Below are 21,715 nucleotides of genomic sequence, written 5' to 3'. Positions count from 1 at the left end.
TTGTCCTGGAGGTGTTAAGGACCAGGTTGTTGTCCTTACACCACTCAGCCAGATGTTCTACCTCAAGCCTGTAGGCTGTCTCCTCATTGTCTGAAATCAGCCCAACTATTATGGTGTCATCCGCAAATGTAATTATGGAGTTGAAGGTGTGGATGGGAGTGCAGTCATGGGAGATATAGAGCTCAGTACACAGCCCTGTGGGGAGAAGGTGTGGTTACCAACTGTGACTTGCTGTGGTTGGTCTGTGAGGAAGTCCATGACCATTGAGCACAGTGAAGAACCAAGGCCCACGAGTAACATCCTCACATAACAGATTGGATCCTCTAAGTGTGTCAGAGTGGTGTGGAGAGTTGTTGTGATGGCATCGTCTGTGGAGAGGTTTGCCTGGTAGGCAAACTGGTACTTATCCAGATCAGGTGGGATGATGGTTCTGATGTGTGAAAGCATGAGTTTCTCGAAAGCACTTCATGCTATGGGTGTTAACGACACTGGGTGATAGTCATTCAGACACTTCACAGATGATTTTTTGGAATGATGGTGGAGAATTTAAGGCATGTTGGAACATCAGCTTGAAAGGTTGAATATTTTAGTAAACACCTCTGTATGCTGATTGGCACATGCTTCCAGTACCAGGCCGGACACTCCGTCTGGGCCTGCCGCCTTGCTTGCATTAACTTTCTTCAGGGTGGTCCTCACCTGGTGGTGCTGTAGAACCAGTGTTAACTCTCCAGCAGGTGGGTTGATGAGTGGAGCAGATCCCCTCTCTGGGTGTTGAAGCGGGAAAAGAACTGGTTCAGGACATCAGGCAGTTTGACGTCATCACTTGGAAGCAGTTTGGTAGTTTTTGTAGTCAGTCAGTGCCTTGTTGCTGTTCCACGTGCTGCATAGGTTGTTGTTGTCAAATCCTCAATTCCCGATGCCTCTTGAGTTTCCCCCGTGTTTCACTGTAGGCTTGTTTGTTTAATCAAACTTATGGTTCATCAGAATTAAAATGACTAGCGCTGTCAACTGCTAATTTTCTTTTTTAAAGCAGAAAAACCTAAGAAATCACGTTTAGCCACAAACTGTTGAGGTGTTGATTTCCAGATGTTTTTATTTTCCACATGTAAAACAGTTTCAGGTTTATTCTTGGCATGTACCACACTGCCTGTAAAGCATATCATCCACAGTAATAGAGTCAACCCCACTCCTACACTCGTTGTGTAAATGACTATACCAATTATGTTTTATCCCTTAACTACAAAATTATGTGTAAATGACCGTTTTTAGATATGATATAATTTTAGATTTTAAACGTATTTTCAAGGCAGCCATTGGTCTTTATTTTCTTTCCTACAGGGCATGAAAATCAATTAGTAGACTTTTGAAACTTTCTTGTGTTATCTATAAGAGTCAACATCAAGTATTCATTGATTTTTGTTTTGAATTAAGTATTTTAAGACACTGGTTGGACCAGAAAAACAGATATAGATAAATCCATCAGAGCATCTCAGAGCAAAATAGGTGGTGCTAGAAGTTTGGTGATGCAGTAGTATATAACTAAACAAGTTCACACATGCATTCCCTGCCATAGCTCTATTGTGGCACTGTTCTTGCATAGGAGGCTCAAATGAAACTGGATGGCGTCACACAGCTAGCAAGTTTCCTCCTTTACAGACTTTCTGGGTCTCTACACAAAAACCTGGCACAGGTTTTCATACATAATGGAAATGAATAGACACCAACAGCTACCTAAAATGTTTATGTAGAGATATGTAGATTCAAATTCCCAAAGCACGTTGAGGATCTCGATTTGCAAAATGAGTAACTGTGTGTATGTTTATATGTGTGTGATTTGTAGTAAGAGCTAAAATGTTTTAAAAAAAGTCCTTTAAGAGTTCTCTCCAGTCTTAGTGCATTTTGCATGCAGCATCTCTGTGAAGTAAAACTATACACGTAGTTACATGGATGTTTAGTGGTAAGATAAAAACTGAAAGTGAAGATAAACCTTCACCCTAAAACCTTCTATTTAAAACTGCAAACGCAAGCAAAACTACTCTTTTTTTTGTATGTTCGGCTGTTCTAATTACTTACAATAGGGTCTTCTTGCTTTTTTCCTTTTCTGTCATCATCTCCACTGCTGCGATAAACAGGTTCACCTGAGCGTAATAAAAACACTTTGAATGAGATGGTTAGAAAATATCACCCCTCCTTCTCATGGATCAGTGCTCATTTCCATGGAGGATTGGTTGCGAGCAGTGAAGCACGATTTTCATGGAGAAATTTGAAGGTTGTGCACTCCACCAACCACCAACTCCAGAAATAGTATTTGGGTCACTTCTTATAAATAGGTGAGACTGTACCTGATTCAGGTGAACCTGCTCATTATAAAGTTTATGATCTGTTCACAAACCTCTCATCATGACTCTCAGCTCGGAACAAATAGGCTTGCGGTGCACACTGGGGTATAGCGAAGAAGTGCATACAGTGAACTGAACTTGGAATTTTCTCTTTTGTCTTTCTCTCACCTTCTCTCCCCCAAAAATCTGAAACTCTCATCCTCATTTATTTTTTTCCCATATGAGAACAGAGAGCACATCAAAACAATGAGCCTCATTCACGAATCTCTTCTCATTTTTTTCTTTAATTTAACAATAACATCAATATGAATAATAATAATGAAAAATTGGGTGATTACCTTGTGCAGATGGTCGGGGAGCGCATTGGGAAAATTCAGATCTATATCCTTGCCGTGTTTTTGATATTTTTTTGGCAACAACAGAGGTTTACAGCACAGAAGAATAAGATATATCAAGCTTTGGATACACACACATAATACTTGTAAGTAGAATCAATTCATTGTTGGTTTGGCTCTTGGTTTGACGTTAAGAAAAATAGAGAAAATCACCAGCCATATCCTTTAAATCACTGTGTATTCATGGCAACTTAAACAGGACTTGAGGCAGAACAGTTCCCAAAAACAGGCGATGGATGATGAGTGTTGTAGATGCTACACTCTGACATGTGACTGAACAAACACAGCAATGAGAATTATCCCTGTAAATATCAAGCATCATGTTCAGGTATAGCAACATACTGTTAATGATTTCTGTGCTTGTAACCACCTGATTCAAGTGTGCAAAAAATAGTGAACTATCTTACAGCCGGCATTTATATCTAATGCATTTGTGAAGTGTTATTCTCTGTTCCCATTTCATTTTTTTCTTTCAACCATGTCCTCAACATTACGTCACATAGTAATACAGACTTATAGAGCCCCTCAGGGGACATGGGGGAAAAAAATGCACACAAGATACTGTCCTGTGGGCACGAGAAAGTATGTCGTGGTACATGCAGTAGACCGCCCTGTGCATTTCGGCCTGCTATGTTTCTGTTTGGAAATGACAGTACAGGAGTTAGTTGAGCCATATTTTAACCTTGGACTGCATTATAAGGACATTACAGCTTTGCTTGCAAGTCGTCACCATCATATTGTCTCCAAACGACATTTAAAATGAATTTTGATGTCTTGTAGTCTGTTTCGGTGCAAGTGATCCACCAGTTTTGATTAGGTAATTGCTTTCATTTATGAACAATTACAAACATCTGGTCAACTCCAGGTATAGGTGAAAGAACACAAAATGCAAGTAGAATGGACTACATGTCAGGAAAGAAGACATTTTAAAAGAACTAGACTCAAGGGGTGTTGAAATCTGCTGTAGCACAGCCGCTGAGTATATTGTGATGGAGAAAAATGCTGAAAGTCTCTGACTTTAACATTCTGTGTTCCCCGATCGCCTCTGACAATCCTTTGACAAGCACCTAATCTCTCGACTGCCTCCATGTAGTAGCCTCCAACAATTTTTGGGTCACTGTTTGTAATAAATGCATTCATCCAGATGATTTTTCGTGAAAATCTGTCAATGCAGCCAAGGATACAGATACCAAATGGCTTCAATTTGTCAGAGGAGTCCAAGTGCCAAATATAATTGGGCACTTTTGCAAAATAGCCTCAGCGATGGAGACATCTGGTTCCTCTGAGTTCAACACCCCTTGGGTCTAGTTCTTTTAAAAATAAAAGAATGTCTTCTTTCCTGATGTGTAGTCCATTCTCCTCGCTTTTTTTTTACATCCACCAACACCAATGGAGTTGTCCAGATGTTTGTAATTGTTCATTAATGAATTACTAGATCAAAACTAGTGTATCACTTGCACTGATTTGCACTTGCACTTATTAATTTAATTTAATTTAATTTAAAGTTTATTTGTATAAGGACAAATATGAACTAGTGCCACATACCACAGCATTTATAGCCTAATCTATATATACATAAAACTCAACAGTAAAATACATATGAAACTGCACAAAACTCAACAATATGTATACATACATGACAACGTGACACTCAATAACAAAGTACATATGAAACAGCACAAAACACAACTCACAACATCCCATAAAAGTTTCATAAAACAACAACCACCAGATCCCTCATGACCACACGACTGATCCCTCTTTAAAAACTGTTTCACTTTCAGTTTAAAATATTTCCAGTCATGATCTATTTTGAGTTGTGTGGGTAAAGAGTTCTACATGTTGATGCTCCGAACAGAAAAAGCCATCTGTCTAAGTGAGGATTTATGAAAGGCCACTTTATAATTCCCGGTAGATACATCTCATATTACTGAGCCAGAAGCTGTGAGAGGAACCTGAGGAGCCTGGTTATTTAGGCATTTATCCATGAGTCTAAGGAATTTAATAAAATGATCAAAACTCAATATATTTCATTTCTTAAGAACATGGCAGTGGTGTAATCCTATTGGTTCCCTGTGTATATAACAGTGACGACTTACAAGCAAAGCTGTAATGTCCTTATAATGCAGTCCAAGGTTAAAATATGGCTCAACTAACTCCTGTACTGTCATTTCCACACAGAAACATAGTAAGCCGAAATGTACTGGGTGGTTTACTGGTGCACCAGATAACCCGTATGCACAACATACTTTCTCGCACCAGAAATTTGTTGTTTTTTGTCTTTTTTCCCCATGTTCCCTTAATTCAAAACACAACATAGTTGGTAAATTCCTCCACAGTTGAACCAAAATTTTAAAATTAATAGCTTTAAGCTGCAGATTGTGTTTTCAGGCTTCTCTACAGTGTAATATTAAGCCTCTGACCGCCATTAGCCACACATATAACAGAATTTTAAGCTCAGTGATTTGATGTTTCTTGTTGAAATGCACCATGAGAATTGGAATTTTACCTCCACACAGGCTTGTATCTTTAACTTTTTTTATCAAATAACCAAATATTCTCTAACAGTTATTCATGTTTTATACTGATGTACTCTGGGAGACTTTCATGTGCATCCAAGCCATAGATGTGCGTTATATATAATATTGTCTATGTATGGCAAAAAATCACCTGCATGTTTATATATTAAGCAGGAACAAGCTGTTTTGAAAAAGGAAGGAAAAAGGAAATATTCTGTGTCTGGAACTTCAACTATTTCACTTCGACTCAAATGTTTAGTTTGCTATAATAAGTAGATAAGAAAACATAAATTAATCAAAAAACACTTTTCATTTGTTGGTACATATTTACAAGTTACTATCAAGCCTGTGCACATGAATGTTTCAAAACTGAGTTACTTTAGATTTAACATTACACGATGATATACTGTATGTAAGGTACCACAACAATGCTCACATTCACACTGTAAAACATTTTCACGCACTCTCCTGTGGCCACAGAAAGCCCCTTTTTTTTTACAGGATCCCCACTCCTCTCTGGTGAACTGGTGTGAAGTGTTTGGTAAATACATTCACCCTGAGAGCCGCCCGACGCTCTCTCTCTATCTGACAGCTAATAATATCCAGGTGTTCATTTCCAACATGCTGCCAAGAGGAACATCCAAGGGAAATTTCTGCATAGCCAGGTTTTTTTTTTGTGTGTTTTTTTTTTTCTTTCTATTACAATAACAAAATTCCCTCAGCCTCAGCGAAACCAAGTGCTGGAGCTGCAGGTGCAATCAGTGCTGTGCTAAAACCTTTTAATTAACACCATCTATCATCATTAGCAAAATAGTCAGCCAACAGTCTCACTGTTAACTCTTAGAGAACGGAGCGAGGAGAAAAGTAAATGATGCACGGCTCTTCTTTGCTTTCCGCCCCGTCGCCGTCAGCTCCCCTTCACCATGCTCAGTCACTGTGGAGGAGCTCAGAAAACACATCAGTCTAAATCAGCCCCAGTTAATCAGCGTGCAACTACTGGCCGCCATCCTGTGACTCTCCGGACTAAATACTGAGCTAAAACTAATGCTTGCTGATGCATGTGATAGCTGCAGACTAATTGTTGTAGTTTGCCGCATTCAAATGAGAATGACCTTTGCTTTGGGATATTTGTCATGTAACTGCTGCTGGAATTAGAATAGCTATATTTGTTCTAAGCGCTGAAGTTGAAATGACTTTGGCCATTTTGTTCCACTTAAAGTTGTTAAAGCTTATAAATGTCATCTTAGAATGCATTTACTTTTTTTTTTCAGTCCTGTTTCTTGTGCTGTTTTCTTGATGTTTTGTACAAACTAAAGAGAAAATGGAGCATTGCACACATAGCATGAAAGGCCTGTCACATGCTTGACATAAACCACTGATTTCTGGAATTTTCTGGGAGGTAAGTAGGACAGTTGGTGTAGGATGAGCTGTTGAGTCAGTATAATAATGAATATTGTTGCTGTTATGATGACTTTTCTAGTTTCTAAACAGTTTGGTGTTGTGCTTTGCGTTCTATTTTGAATGGCCACAAATAGGTACTTTACAACGTAGAGTGACACTGTGCAAATATTTTTAAAACGCTTTATTTTGACTCCCACTATGTTAATTGTCCTGCTGTTGGAAATGTGTATTAATCTGCAGCTGAAAATAGTCCCCAGTTTTAGTCTTTTCATGGGATTTGTTGACAGTAAAATATATATATATATATTACACCAGTCTCTACCTTAAATAGCCAAATTTATACTTTGTCCTATGTGCTGTGGGTAATTTTTCATAACTAGTAGGAGAGCATTACATGGTTTACACTGCACCACAGTCTCTCACCTGTTATCACAATAAGATTCATTTAGATTAAAGGAACATTTCTGTTAGCTCTGTTTCTGTCAAGCTTCTCTTTTCTCTTTTTCATTTGATTTTGATAAAGAAGTCATTGACAACAACAACAACAATAAAAAAAACGTGAAGAGAGGACAACATATTGATTGTTTTAACAGCGGTCTTAGTGTTGGAAAAGGAGATTGTAAAATGTACTGTGTAGTTTCATACATGATTGATTGATAATGATTTTGAAATTGTGGCTAAAACTCCATTAAAAAGAGAATTCCTCTACAAATTATTTACATTGTGAATTCCGTATAGATTCCAATATTAATGCACTGTGACTGAAAAATAAGCCATAAAACTGCTTTTGTGTCTTTCTGAAAAATTGGAGGGAGCTGCCTATAAGTCTTCTTAAAGTGATGTTAGGCTTTACCAGCTATGGCAGATCTGAAAAGAGACACTATTGAGTTGCATTCTGTAGGAGGTGTAGGAGTTTTTGGAGCTTGAGCTGCACTAGGGAATAAAAGTCAGGATATCTCAGCGTCTACTGCACAATATTCCAGCTCTTCTGTTTTTTTGTTTTTTTTAATCTGCCTCTTCTAAATCCCCCAAGTTGATGGAAGTACAACACTCAATTGTTGGACTACTCCTTTAATTCAGAATGATAATGAGGCTGCTCTCTTTCAATGTCATGCAATCCAATGCAAGAATGACAAAATCTAAAAGCAAACACAGTTTTAAAAAAATAATGAACAGCATAATCTTGACAAAGGTAGTAGTTGTTGCAGGGCTGTTGTATTTGATTGCAACAGACGTTTTAACTTCCTGCACTTTGAAAAACAAGCAGCCGATGCAATCATCACAAAGCAAGGTCAGCGTGGAGATAAAGCAGTGAATTGTTTCTACAGTGAGAACAAAGAGCACGGCGCTGCGCTATGCATGTGTAGTGAAAAGTGAGAGGTGATCAAGTTCTCTGCCTGGATAACATGAAATTTTTCGGATTGACTGTAATAAATGATCATACTGAACACAGAGGACGAGAACTGAAATGTAGACAGAAAGTGCAAAAAAAAAAAAACCCATCACATCAGTTACTCATATAGCAGGAGTGGGTGTTCAGAAGGTATTCATAAGCTAGTAATGTCAGTCTTCATCTCCACCTTCAATATGAGTCATGTTAAAAAAGCAAACACAGACTGCAGTTTGGTGATGCAACAAAAAAGAACTAGAAAGAGCTTGCTGTACCAATGGTCAGTGTTGGATAGAAAGAAGATGATGTAATAGAAGTGTATACATTATATAACATAAATCATCATTGAGAGCATTTGGTCGATTGACAGAATTGAGTTTCATATATAGTAGAACCGTACCACTGTTTCATTTTTAAAGGCAAAACAGTGTCATATGGTGATATATGATATAACACATTTGTGATCATAAGACCAAAGAAACATTTGCATTTCAGAACAAAGCCTGTTGTTTAAGTAGTGCTTCTCTGTATAGAAATGCTTACTATCATTATAGGTAGCAGAGAGCAAGTTTCACTTAGTGAAGGGAATTTAAATAACAATGCTTGCTTTAACTATTCTGGTAAATGATCTTATTGTTCAGACCTAAAGCACACATGCATTAAACACTGTGTTGCTGCCTCAGCTGCCAGTGACATGATAAAAAATGAACGAGGAAAGTTTGAGTTCAAAAGCCAAAACACACATGCAGTTTCAAAACTCTGGAAAGTTATCACAGAGAAAATCACTGTCATCAGTTACAACGAAGGTAGACAGTAGAGTTAAGTTGTTCATGTTACACATGTATTCTACCGGGACAAACACTTTTTCTTTTATATTATTTTGCATCTTAAAACAAAATGCAATGCTCTACATGCAATACACAGCCATTGCAAGTAAAATTAATATACATCAATACAAAGAAAGGGTTAGAATTCTGAAGTATTTATGCTTTACTTGAGTATTTCCATTTTATGCTAGTTAGTACTTATACTAGTATATACTATATACTTTATACATATAGTATATATACAGTATAGCAATACTAAAAGGCAAATATTGTACTTTTACTCCTACTGGTTTCTTTGCAGATTCAGATTTTACAATGAAAATTTATAGTCAAACAGTAACATAAAACATTAAACAGAAATTGTTTAAATAATTTCCACCTCAGCTAGAACCAATTGCAAAATGCTGCTAACACATTATTGCATCAATAATAATAATAATAATAATAATAGTAATGATACACAACAGTACAGTACTATTGCTGTTAATGATGTAAGTATTAGTTGTATTAGTTACTTTTATTGAAGTAACATTTTGAATGCAGGGCTGTTGCTTGTAACAAAATGTTGTGGAATTACTACTGTACATAACTAATGGATGGTCTAATACTCTTTCCCTCACTTATTAGTATTCATGTGAATAGATACTGTATTTACAGTATGTCACTTCATATGATTAAACTCATGACCACAGACTGCAGAGGAACAGATGGATGTTGAGGAAGCAGAGGTTGCAGCAGCTCCTCTTGTATTTTTAGCCTCTTTATCTTTTTTACTGAGTTTGCTTGCAGTCCTCACGCTTGGTTTCCCTGACTTGCCCCTGCTTTCATGAAAGAACAATGTGGCCAGAGTTAATGATAGCTTGTACAAAGTGCACAGTGACTGCGGCCAGGCTAGAGACATTAATTGGTGCATTATGTGAGAATGAACCTCCTAATGAAGCACTAGTTTGACCATATGCTCCCCGGAGCCATTCCTTCTGAGAAAAGCTTTGTCATGGTTTGTGCTAAATGGTTACAAATCTGAGCTTTCCTCTGAAGACATACATGCAACGCAGCAACTACAAACTAATTACAGCCCATTGCTGTCTTCACTGTGGAACCATCTGAATGACTGTATGCATATTTACTGTGCATTATTAAGGAGATTGGTCTATTGTATGTATCCTATGAACAGCACAATTACAGTATCATGTTGTCAGTAATCGTAAACTATTGACCGCAAAAGGCGCTGTAAGAGCAGCCAGCAGGAAACTGAGACAATGATATAGTACTGTATATGTACCTCCCTCTGTGTATGTCCCTGTGTGAGTGTATGTGTGTGAGAGAGGCAGTACTCATGGGAAAACACGGTGTCACTGCTGGTATTTTGTTCAGGGAGAATGCATACATAATGTGCTAATATTCAACGCCTCTTGTTTTGCCAGCAAATTTATGCAGATGAGGTGGATCTGTACTTTTCTGCTAGTATTTGCATAATCTTCACATACCTTGGGGTTCTACTGTGGCAGGAAAGAAGTGATGAAATGATTATCAGCCACTTGAAATGGATGAATTTTCTACACTCTCACTTTGTCTCTGTCGTGTTCACTTGACCAGTTGAACTGAAATTAGGTCTTGGTGATTACCTGGCGTTTTGACAGGACAGCAAAGCAACTGTGTGGGACACGACTGACTCCATGTCTGTCAACCCCAAAGTCTCACATAGACTATGACAAGGAGACAGTTCACTAACAGATTCCAGGTTTTCTTATTGGCAACAAATTCCATGAAAACCAACAATGAATGCATCCTACTAAAATCTATTGTGTGTCTTTGTGTTTCCAAAATGTGATTTATCTTATTACTCAATAAATAAAATAAAAATCATATCAGTGAGCCACACGTTGCACTGTTGTATTAATCCAAATGCAGTATTTTCTCCTGTCTGAGGTTAACCCACTTTGTTAAAACTACAGTACTCAGCTGTTACTGAGCCTTTTTTAAAAATTTAAATTATGTTTGTGATCTTTTTGTAAAAATCTCGTCTACTTCAGTAGGAACAAATGGACTTGAGAGTGATAGTAACACTCAATTTGGAACTTCGCTGAATAATTTGGAACTTTGCTGAATAATTTTAGGTATTACAGACTTAAAAAACATGAAAAAATCCTTCTTGTTTTTGGTTGAACTGGACTGACTTGGAGACATATGCAACTGGTGATTTGGGTATATGTTGCATATAAGTACATGTACAAGCCACACAGTTTTGGATCCTACGCTTTAAAGTTGTGTTTTTCTCTGTCTTTAAGCTCATCTTTCTCTAACCTTGATGTTAATTGACATGTCTGCAAGGATGTCCATCATTATCTGGATTGAACCCAAAAGATGATGTTTTAGTCAGTGCTGTCCACCGCTAATGCATTTCTGTATTTATTATGTTGCATAATTAATCTGTATTCCACTGGCTAACTGAACCTGAACTGACTGTAATGCAGCATTATGATAATTATATGACATGGCAATGAACATTTTAAGGATACTAAATATTGATTAATTATATCACTAGCATCCAAAAGCAGTCCCAAAACAGTGTAACAGGTTGCCAAAAGCTCAGCGTAGTCAAACTCAATTTTGTCTGCAACGAGTCTGGTTGCTTATTTGAAAGTCCCATATGTAACTTTTTAACATCAATTAATAATTACTACATGTATTTTTGAGAAACAAATGGACTTGTGGACTTATAGCAACACATAATTCTTCACATTTGGAACTTTGTTACCTAATCTTACACAGTAGAACCCCAAGGTATGTGAAGATTATGCAAATACTAGCAGAAAAGTACAGATCCACTTCATCTGCATAAATTTGCTGAAAAAACAAGAGGCGTTGAATATTAGCACATTATGTATGCATTCTCCCTGAACAAAATACCAGCAGCGACACACTGTTTTCCCATGAGTACTGCCTCTCTCACACACAGCCACAAGGTTGGATTTGTTGGAAAAAGTGTTGGATTGTTTTCCAGCACAAACAGAGTTAAAATAGTTGATTTAAGGAGGGTATAAGAGTAAAACAAAAGACCAAAGGAATATTGCCAGGAAGCACAAGAAGCATCATCAATATTCAGGGTTAATGGGAAATGTTGTCCAACAGAATCTATTCAGCTGTGATCAACACACCTTTAGCCTGTGGTATCTTTTCAGCCTCCTTTGTGTATGTAAGTGTATCTATGTATCATGTTAAACTCTTCTTGACAGAGTTAAACTGAATATGTATTCACCTTTTTATGTATTTATATTTGCAGGGAGTTCAGTCACTGGAAGGTGAACAGTCTGGCTACAGAGAAGAGAGATTTCCTCAAAGCTCCATTGCCCTTAGCGCCAGAGTTCCTACGCAACCTGCGGTTACTGGGGCGACGGCCAACCCTGCAGCAAATCAACGAAAACCTCATCAAGAAGTACGGGACCCACTTCCTAGTTTCTGCTACCCTGGGAGGTAAGGAACTGCATGTGACACAGTCACCTTTATTCTCGGGTTAAGAAGTGTCGGGACACACCAAAAATAGAGGAGCTGCTCATTTTAGGTCTCACAGGATTTCACAGTAAAATCCACTGAGTTACAGCCTGTGTTAGAGTAGAGCTGTAGAAGTGTTGGATCTATTCACTCACCTGTTTTTGCAGGGCAAAACAGTCAAGTGAAAAGTAACAATTGCAATAACACCATACCTTGCACCTGCGGAATTCACCCAAGGTTGTTGTCCTTGGTAATTTTCTGCTCATCCTTCCCCCTGATGGACATTATGTGCAGCAAGAGCCTTTACAAAGCAGAAGGGAGATTAAATTGACCCGTTTCTTAGCATATGTCTCTCTTTATTGGATTTCTTTTTAGCCTCTATCTCCGAGGAGAGAAGTAACTCACAAAACAGAATCGCCAGCACTATCGATCGCATGAGTCTCACAAAACGAGACCGAGACCTGTGTTACATTCAGGGTGACAACCTCATGATGTTGATATACTGCTGATCCTGATCATCACATAGCAGCCCAGATATATGAGTACATTTTTACAGTTGGCGTTTTTTTTTTTTTTATATGGAGACTTGTAGAAAATTGATAGTGAGTATAAACACTTCCGAGCATCCATTTCATCAGAGTCGGAGGGAGATTTACGAGGCCAGGGTACTCATATCGGTCAAACTTTATAATATACAGCGATGTATAATGTATAAAATAGTAAGGGATACTTACTCACTTACAAGAGATATAATGGACTTTAAATTATGACAAAACACTATAATTTGATACCGATGTTACCCATACTTCTTCTTAAGACCTCCATGTTTCCAGACGTACACCACCCATTTAAATGCATACTGTTCACATAGACAGGAGTCCTGTTTTCTGACACACACGGTGTCTAACAATCTCTCCGGTATTTTAGTGACGTAATAGGTTTGCATCCACAGACGCCTCACTTTGCTGCCACTTATCACTGGATGCATGCACTGGAGCATCAGCGTGGGAGACGGAGCAGAGATGAATGCACTGGCAGACTGATAGTTAGACTCTATATGTAATTAACAGCCTCGACTAAATGCTCTGAGCCGGTCTGCATACTGATTAGACTGTGGCTGAGAAAAAACACTTTTTTTTGTTCTGTTTTTCTTTCTTTTCATGCCTGCTCTCCTTAGCTATTGTTATGTTAAGCTGTGAAGTACATTTTGCACAAATGTCTTAAATGTCAGCTGGGTCAAAGTGAAAAAAATCTGCATCAAAAAAACACACTTACTTAAAAATGTAAGGAATTAGTCAGTAATAAGTTAGTAATGAGGAAGCTATGATTTTAGCTAAAGGCAAAAAGCAAAGAATCATGCTGTATTTATGATGTTTGATTTGACATTGGACATTTTTTTAGCCAGCTGCTCACTCAGCTTTTCTGAGTTATGTCACAAACTATCAAATACTCATAGATTGAAACAGCTAATGTTGTTCTTTCAGTCTTTTTATGGTTCTTTGAATTGCTTCAAAGCCTGGACCACTGTTATAATATCCATGAATTATGGTGCGCTTTGTTAAAGCCCAGCAAAAAGTCACATTTTTGTCAATTTAGGCAAAGCATATGCTTAGCCAGGCTCTTTGGAGGTTGTAATTTTACTCGGTATCACACATATTAGTGCAAATTATAAAATGTATCTTCAGCAAAACCTATTGGCAGCTGTAACTATAACAACAATAACAGCTAAACTCCTCCACATGAGGAGGGTTTTGAGGATTTGACTTACATTTCTTGCTTACCACATGTTAGCTAACTAATATTGACATTTCCACCAGGTAAAAACTAACTCTGGTGAGGTTGTGCCAAATTTATCAGGCTAGAAGTAAAAGCTTCACATTTTAAGATACTTCTCTGTGTTTAATTCCTGTTTAAACTGACAAACAGATTTTGTAGTGAATGCGACACTACGGCAAGCTGGTATTTGCTATGTTTCATCAACAATATTAGCTTGTAAATTTATATGGTATTACACTGCCAATGCAACGTCTTTTAATCTTTACACGACCAACTCTGTAATCACATGCTAACCATCTCGACTATGTGAACCCTTGCAAGTTGTTTGTCATCTCTACCTTCCATCCTATATGACATCTGCATTTTAGTTTATTACATTCAAACTGAAACATTTCAATTATGATTATATACCTATAACAGCTGGTCATATGAGTGAACATTTTTAAAGCTAAATGTCACATTATCTAAAATCTAAAAATGTTATGGCTTCTATATTAAATCTTACCTTATTGTAAACATGGTGTTAAGTTTGCTTAGTTATACTAATAAAGTTTTGATTGGGCTACTTTTTGTCAGTCCCATATATCAACACTGGTTAGCTTACGTGTCCAACGAATAGCCTGTGTTAACTCTGCATGAGATTTGAAACCAAACCAAGAGTGCATATTGGGTAGTATAGCAGGGAGTTTGGAGCATTTATACAGAGCTGGACCAGTTCTGCCCGTGTAGGAAGCTTGGAACTTCAATTTTGTTATTTTCAGCCCATAAAATATTACTGACTGAAACTTTAAGCCAATATCTTTTAAAACTATATACATTTTGATTTTACAACACACAAAAAAGAGAAATAACATACTGGTAAGACTCTTCTCCTTATTATAAATTGTGAGTAGCTGCAACTATGTTATGAAACGACCATTAGACAAGAAAAAAAAACCCTTCTGTCATCTTGTCATGGCTTTAGTGCAAATGGCTCTGTGATTGTCTGATGAAGGAATGCAAAGCAAAAGCAAGCGATACATTATTTGCTTCACAGCAGATAAACCACAAAACCACAGTGAGACAGTGGGAAGGCCTGCCAAAGAAATGTCAAATGCAAAAGCAGAATGCCACTTTAGTTCTTCTAAGGATAACATCAGCCTGTTGCTCTGGCATGGTGAAATGTTGCGCTTCGGTGCTTTTTCTCTCCATAACCACACTGCAGACAGAATTACAGCTTAATGCCACTACCTAAAAAGACAAATCCCTCCGAATTAAATGATTCTAGACTGGTAGCTTTATCTTCAGTAGTCATGAAATGTTTTGAGGGAATTGTTTTATCTCACTTAAAGTCTGAAACCAGTGGTCACATGGATGCTTTACAATTTGCAGACAAAGCAAAGAGGGTGTGGAGGATGCAACAATAACACTTCTGAACAAAACTTACAAACACCTGGAAACCCCATCATCTTATACTGTTTGCTGATTTCTCATCTACTTTTAATACTGTCCAGGCAGATCTCTTGACAGGTCATCTGTACAAAACAAGAACAAACCGGACTGTTAAACTGGGTGACAAGATAACTGGGGAACCAATATGCAGTATTACTTACATGGCAGACCAGTACACCATGAATTTAGCTCACAAGATCATAGCAGACTCACTGTCTGAATATGGGTGAAGATATAACATGCCCAGGATGCAGACTAAAAGAGGCATCACATCCTTTGTCCCACGCAGCATTCAGCTGTTTAACAAGCTTTGATCACATAGTCTGAATTTGGCACTTCCTTGAACTTGATGTCTTTTATCAAATTCCCCAAATTGTGCTTTTTATGATGTTTTTATGATGCTTATATTTTCTGTTATATTATGCGCTGTCATGTATGGTTGTTGATGTTTTTTGATGTTCTTTTGTGCTCCTTATGCAGAACAAACTCCCCTTGGGGCCTTGAAGGTTTCATTCATTCCCCATAAAAAAAGGTTCATTGAAGCGCAAAAAAACTGAGATTCTCTGACTGAAAAACTGAACATTGATTAAGCGATTGATTGGTCCACAGGGGAGGAGTCTTTGACCATTTTCCTGGACAAGCAGAAGCTGAACAAGAAGTCAGAAGGCAACAGCAACAGCTCTGTGGTGTCTCTGGAGCTGCTCCATCAGTTGGCAGCTTCATACTTTACAGATCGAGAAAGCACCCTAAGGCGACTGCACCATCTCCAGATCGCCACTTCTGCTATTAAGGTACTGTACTCACAGCACTCATCTACACAGCCAATGACTAAACCCACTTACAGTTATGTCCAGATGCATATTCTTTCATTTCAATCTATGGTGGCAAATGTCCTCCAGCATCCATCTGTGCAGCACCCATGTGTGGAATATTTTGTAGTTCTCCTGGTAGACAAACAACCACCCATCAATGTAGACACAAACATTAACGGTCCTATAAAACTGTCCCTTTGGGATATATTACTTGATGCTGCACCTTTAACAAATAGCTCTACTTGCTCTCAACGTATGCACACAAAATCTTTTTTAAAGATTATTTTCAAGGTGCATCATTGCTCAAAAGCTGGCAAGAGATGCAAGAGAGCACTTGAGGACATGGCATTTTTTTTTAAAATGGCAGGATTAAAAGCACAGAGTATGAACTGTAGCCCACAGAGGCACTAAAGCATAGCAAATGTCAGGTTTCTTTAAAGTCCTATTGGGAAAAGTCTATTTATGCATACTGTATTCTACTGTATACCATCTGGACTGGGTTATGAGCTGTGTGAGTGCACCTGTATCACGCCTGGCAATTGAAAAGCCCAGTTATGTTTGATTCAGGTACAAAGTGGCCCTTCTTTTAGGATTTTAAGTGGCTTAACACATTTTTACAGCACATAAGCCAGTCTTTTGCTGCATTTTATTTACCTGCACAATCAGCACTCGAATTGCCTCGATGTGGTGAATCATCATTTACCCCAAATCTACCAGCAGGCTTTTACCAGCTCTTTTCATCGTTAATTGCAAAGAGGCACCATTTTGTTGAAAATCCACTCAAACAACAGAAAAAGAAATCCTATTATCTCTCCTTTTTTTCCCCCCTCGACGACTGGAAGCAAAGAATAACCAAGCGATACATTTTTCACATAGGAGCGGATCTGTTATCTTTCATGCGATGACAGCAGGTGTGTGGGTGTATGGACCGCGCTTTCATGCTTCAACTTAAATATAAATCTGATTCAAATGAATCATTTCTAAGAGTCAACTTTATGTGTAACTTGAATGAGGCAGCTCATTTCCAAGCACTGTCGCTGAAAATGCAGAATGTTGCATGCTCACAGTGTGCAGAAAAAGGCACAAGGTAAAAAAAAAAAAAAAAGGTCTGAGATATGCTCTCAGATCTTTTTTTTTTTCCCCCAAGAGTCACTTTAAAAGGGACACTGAAGCACTTGATTGCTTGAAAGCCTTGAATGGTTGCTCAAGAGAAACGGAGAACACAAAGACCTCCTGGACTCAACCCAGTTAGCTTTTAACCTAGAGAGAAAAGTCTGATTATTATGAGAACATGAAATTGAATTTTAATGATAAAGTTTGTTGGATACTTTCATGACATATTGACTACTGGGAATCTGAGTGAAAACATCATTTATACAAACTTTACTGCAGTGCAGGCTGTAATCCACAGTCCAAAAAGAAAAAAAAAGGAAAATAAAAATAACAATTTTCTTATTTAAGGTTATCACCGCAAACCAGCACTTTAATATGTAAGAAAAAAAAATGACAAATACAAATTGTCTTGCTTACTGAAGTATGAATGCTGCATCGCACTCACACAACCATTACAATAAGACCACATTCTCACATTCTCAGCTAAGCCTGAATTAATGATGAGCTGAAATTCTGCTCAATTTGATACATTGGTGTCTGTGGGGAGAGGCTAATGAGTGACTGCTGCACTAAAACAATCAGTTATCTTCTGCGTCAGCCACAAAGAAGTCAACAATAGCAGATAAATAAGTAAGTGGCGATCATTAAGATCTGTTTCCCACATCAGTTGGCCTGTTTTCAATTCATCCAGTGATATGTGAAATACACTTTGTGCAAATGCATTTATGTCATTCCTATTTAATGACGAGTCTTAATTCAAAATATTGACAGCATGTTTTCATATTTCAACCTGAATGGAGCTTTGCTGGACACAACTGTGCAAAATTAATGGAATTTAAGCAGCATTTAGACGTTTAATAATATTTGATATGATGAGTCATCCAAAGCAGTTAAGAATGAGGTTATCCTTGATGTATAGTAAATGCTGTTTCTTTATGCGTTTTGAAGTGATTGGACTTAAATGTAAAGGTATGTGATTATAATATAAATACAGTTAAGTTAAAGGTGAATCATTATGAGGTTCCAAGTTTGATGCAGAGTAATGAATTAGGCTGGAATCAAACCAGGCAAATTAGGTAACCCTGCATCCTGCACCCCCAAGGGCCCCAAAAAGCCACAGGTTGACTGTTTGTCAAATAATTGTGCATAATTTAATTAGAATAATTACACATTTGTTTAAGAAGTCGCACCACATAAGTAGTATATCAATCAAGATGGGTCTAACATGACCTAATCTTCTGGCTCTGTGTCAAATCTAGTTTTGTAACTTAATAACAGGTGAAAATCTTGTTTTTTAAATGCTGCAGTGATGTAGAAGTGTACTCCAGGGGTCTGTCAGTGCACAGTGACATCACTGTTGGGTGTGTTTACAAATGCCACAGACCACACTTGTGACCACACCCATCAGCTGACATGGCCACAGGTTCTCTGCAAATACTTTGCAATAAATTGAGTAATTGCAAATTTGTTTGGCAATATGCACCACTAAAGCAAAATTAAAAGGGCCCTCAGGTGGCTCCCGTATTTTTACACTATCTTGAAAATGTCATTTTAATACCTTTAACATTTCAGTTGATGTTATACTCACATGGCACATATGCATCAACAAATTTTAGTTACATCAAATAATCACAAATTAACTGACAGGGTATTCCAGCTTAGAAATACTTGTTTTGTTGATTGGTTTCTGGGAGCAAGTGGAAGGGTTTGACAACAACGTCTTATCCCAGGACCCCTACAGGTTAATCAGGGTATAATGATGATTCACTCAGCAGACACCGTTAGCTTGTAAAAATACTATTTAAAAATAGTACTACTGTAACTTTGCTTTCACTAAAACTTCAGGGCATTATATGGCAAAATCCCCACTCCTGTGTGCTCCTGTCAGGCAGTGGAAAAAATGGACATAAAAGTGAATAAATGCTCTAAATTGCATGATGGGAATTTTCTACAATAGCCACTTTACTTTTCCTAGACTCCAACTATAGAGTCTGAGTAACACCAGCTGTCAACAGCAAGGACACACCAATGACTCCTCCAAACTCTTTTAAAGAGTAGAAAGTCCTCCTATCCGCCCACCTCAGACATTTCTAGCTGTTTTTTGACGGGTAAAGCTTTAGTAAAAGTAAAAGTAAAATGGGTAGAGAAAGATGCAACAGCATCACATAAGGCAGGGAACCAGCGCTGCCCCAGAGGTATCGTATACCAACCAAGAAAGGAACAGAGTTATCACAGCCTGTACTCAAGAGACTCACTCTGAAAGTTAGAAATCAACCTAAATTACAATTCAAATGCTGCAGCTGTCAAGTGAAAACATTTTATCTTAACACAGTCTGAAATGAAGAAAAGTTTGTTTGAGTTCCGTTTCCACTAGGGCTTAAGACTTGTCCAAAAGGGGGGGGAATGTAAACCTGATAATTACATGATTATTGACAGCTTTCTGTAACTTTAAAGTCCTTCTCCAAATTTATCAAATGTTGATTTATGCATGAAATAACCTTAATTTATTAGTAGTTTTGTATTTTTACAAAAGTTTTAGTTTTGTGCAGTTATAATTAAGTAACTGTGTCTGCAAAATAATTTTCCCCCTCAATAGTCGTCTATGGCAGTATTTCCCTGCCAGGGGTGTTTGTCACCCAGAGGGTATTTCTGCAGTTACCAGAGGATACATGGGAAGACTCTGGAGTAGCTGTACTAATTTGAAATAAATAAGATTACAAATGTGTGTGAGGCTAATCTTTAGTGTATTTATTCCCACAATAACAAATAAATTACCAGCTGCAAAAGGCCGATTGCACAGAACATGCCGCTCACTAACCTGGGTCAGTTGTAACACCATGTACATAGTACAGGACAGCTAGTTAGCAAGAGCACAAAAGTCAAAATAGAAAGCTAAATGTGATGGATAAGTGGTTGAAACATCCTGCTTTTACCACTACAAGTGCCAGTACAAATGCACTTTACCAGAAAGACACCAAACCTATCTACCCTCATTTCCTGTGCATGTCATGCACTATAAATAATAATATGCACAACATGACCCTTGAGTTAAACTGTAAGTGTAAAAAGCTTTAACAATCCTGTCAAATCTTTTATTCCATTATTTGGATCCAGGTCGCATTGGTAGCAGGCTTAACCAGCCACAACCTCCAGCTCCTCCTGGGGGATAACAAGGCCTTTCCAGGCCACATGGAATTTACAGTGTAATCCCTCTAGTGAGTTCTAGGCCTACCCCACAGTCTCCTCCTGGTTTGACGTGTCTGAAAAACCTCCAGAGTGAGGTGTCCTTGAGGCATCCTGACCAGATGACTGAAACATCCCGACTGACTCTGTTCAAACTATGATACTAAGCTGTTATTTAATTTGTAATATTAGACTATAAAATGTTGTGTCAGTGATGTTGTTTTGGCTACAAATGTTTGTTAAAAGTCTTGATTTCTTATTGTAAATACAAAATGAATAGTGAATTTATTCTCATTAGATTTTTGGAATACCTAGCTGCATAGATTTGCATATTAATGATATAATGTAATAAAACTAATTACATTATATCATTTAACTATTATTGGCTCTAAGGATCTCTGACAGCGAGAACTAATAATTACCAAGGAAAGTTTGGTCTGATTTTTTAACATACAGTATTTAAAGGAGGAAACCTAACAGAAAGTAAATATTCTTAGAGGTTTGTTAGGATATATTTATTGACACATAGTGACCCCTTATTTTTTTAATTTTGTCCCTGCAGTTTATTATTTTTTTTCTGGTTGCTAATTCTATTTGCCCAGATTTATTTTATTTTGTTTTGTTCTGCTCCTGTGCTTCAATATATTGTGTATATATTGAAAAAAAATGAATACACATTTAAATTACTAGAAAGAAACTACCAATAACTTTTAGATGAGTTCTTGTCAGAAATATGCAGCATATGTGCATCAGTTTGTTTCCATCCACGCAGTAAATTTAATATCACTTCCAAATGTGAAAAAAACAACTAAAAAATGAACATCTGAACATGATTACCTGTCCATGGTGACAGGAATAGAACAGCTTTTCTGCTTGAAGACTTGCAGTCAGGTAGATCTGTGTTCTTTAGCAATCGCAGAGATTTTGCACACCCGCCTACACACACACGCAGATACACATGCGCTTACAAGTGTGCACACAACAAGCAACACAGTAACTCCCACTTAGAGAAGAGCATTCCTTAAATGTTTCTGCTA

General features: G+C 37.6%; 1 protein-coding gene across 3 annotated transcripts in view; it reads left to right on the top strand.

Annotated features, from left to right (window-relative positions):
- brinp2 (bone morphogenetic protein/retinoic acid inducible neural-specific 2) overlaps nucleotides 1-21,715 on the top strand; it is a 245,159-nt gene that overhangs the window by 137,344 nt on the left and 86,100 nt on the right. For all 3 annotated transcript variants that reach the window (XM_067604962.1, XM_067604960.1, XM_067604961.1), the window contains 2 exons: nucleotides 12,155-12,345; nucleotides 16,180-16,361. In XM_067604962.1, coding sequence (XP_067461063.1) covers nucleotides 12,155-12,345; nucleotides 16,180-16,361 — 373 coding nt within the window. The remainder of the gene's footprint in view (nucleotides 1-12,154; nucleotides 12,346-16,179; nucleotides 16,362-21,715) is intronic.

The sequence above is a fragment of the Thunnus thynnus genome, chromosome 12 (genome assembly GCF_963924715.1).
Source record: "Thunnus thynnus chromosome 12, fThuThy2.1, whole genome shotgun sequence".
NCBI lineage: Eukaryota > Metazoa > Chordata > Actinopteri > Scombriformes > Scombridae > Thunnus > Thunnus thynnus.
The sequence above is the reverse complement of the archived record's forward strand: the minus strand, read 5'-3'. Positions and strand labels throughout refer to the sequence as shown.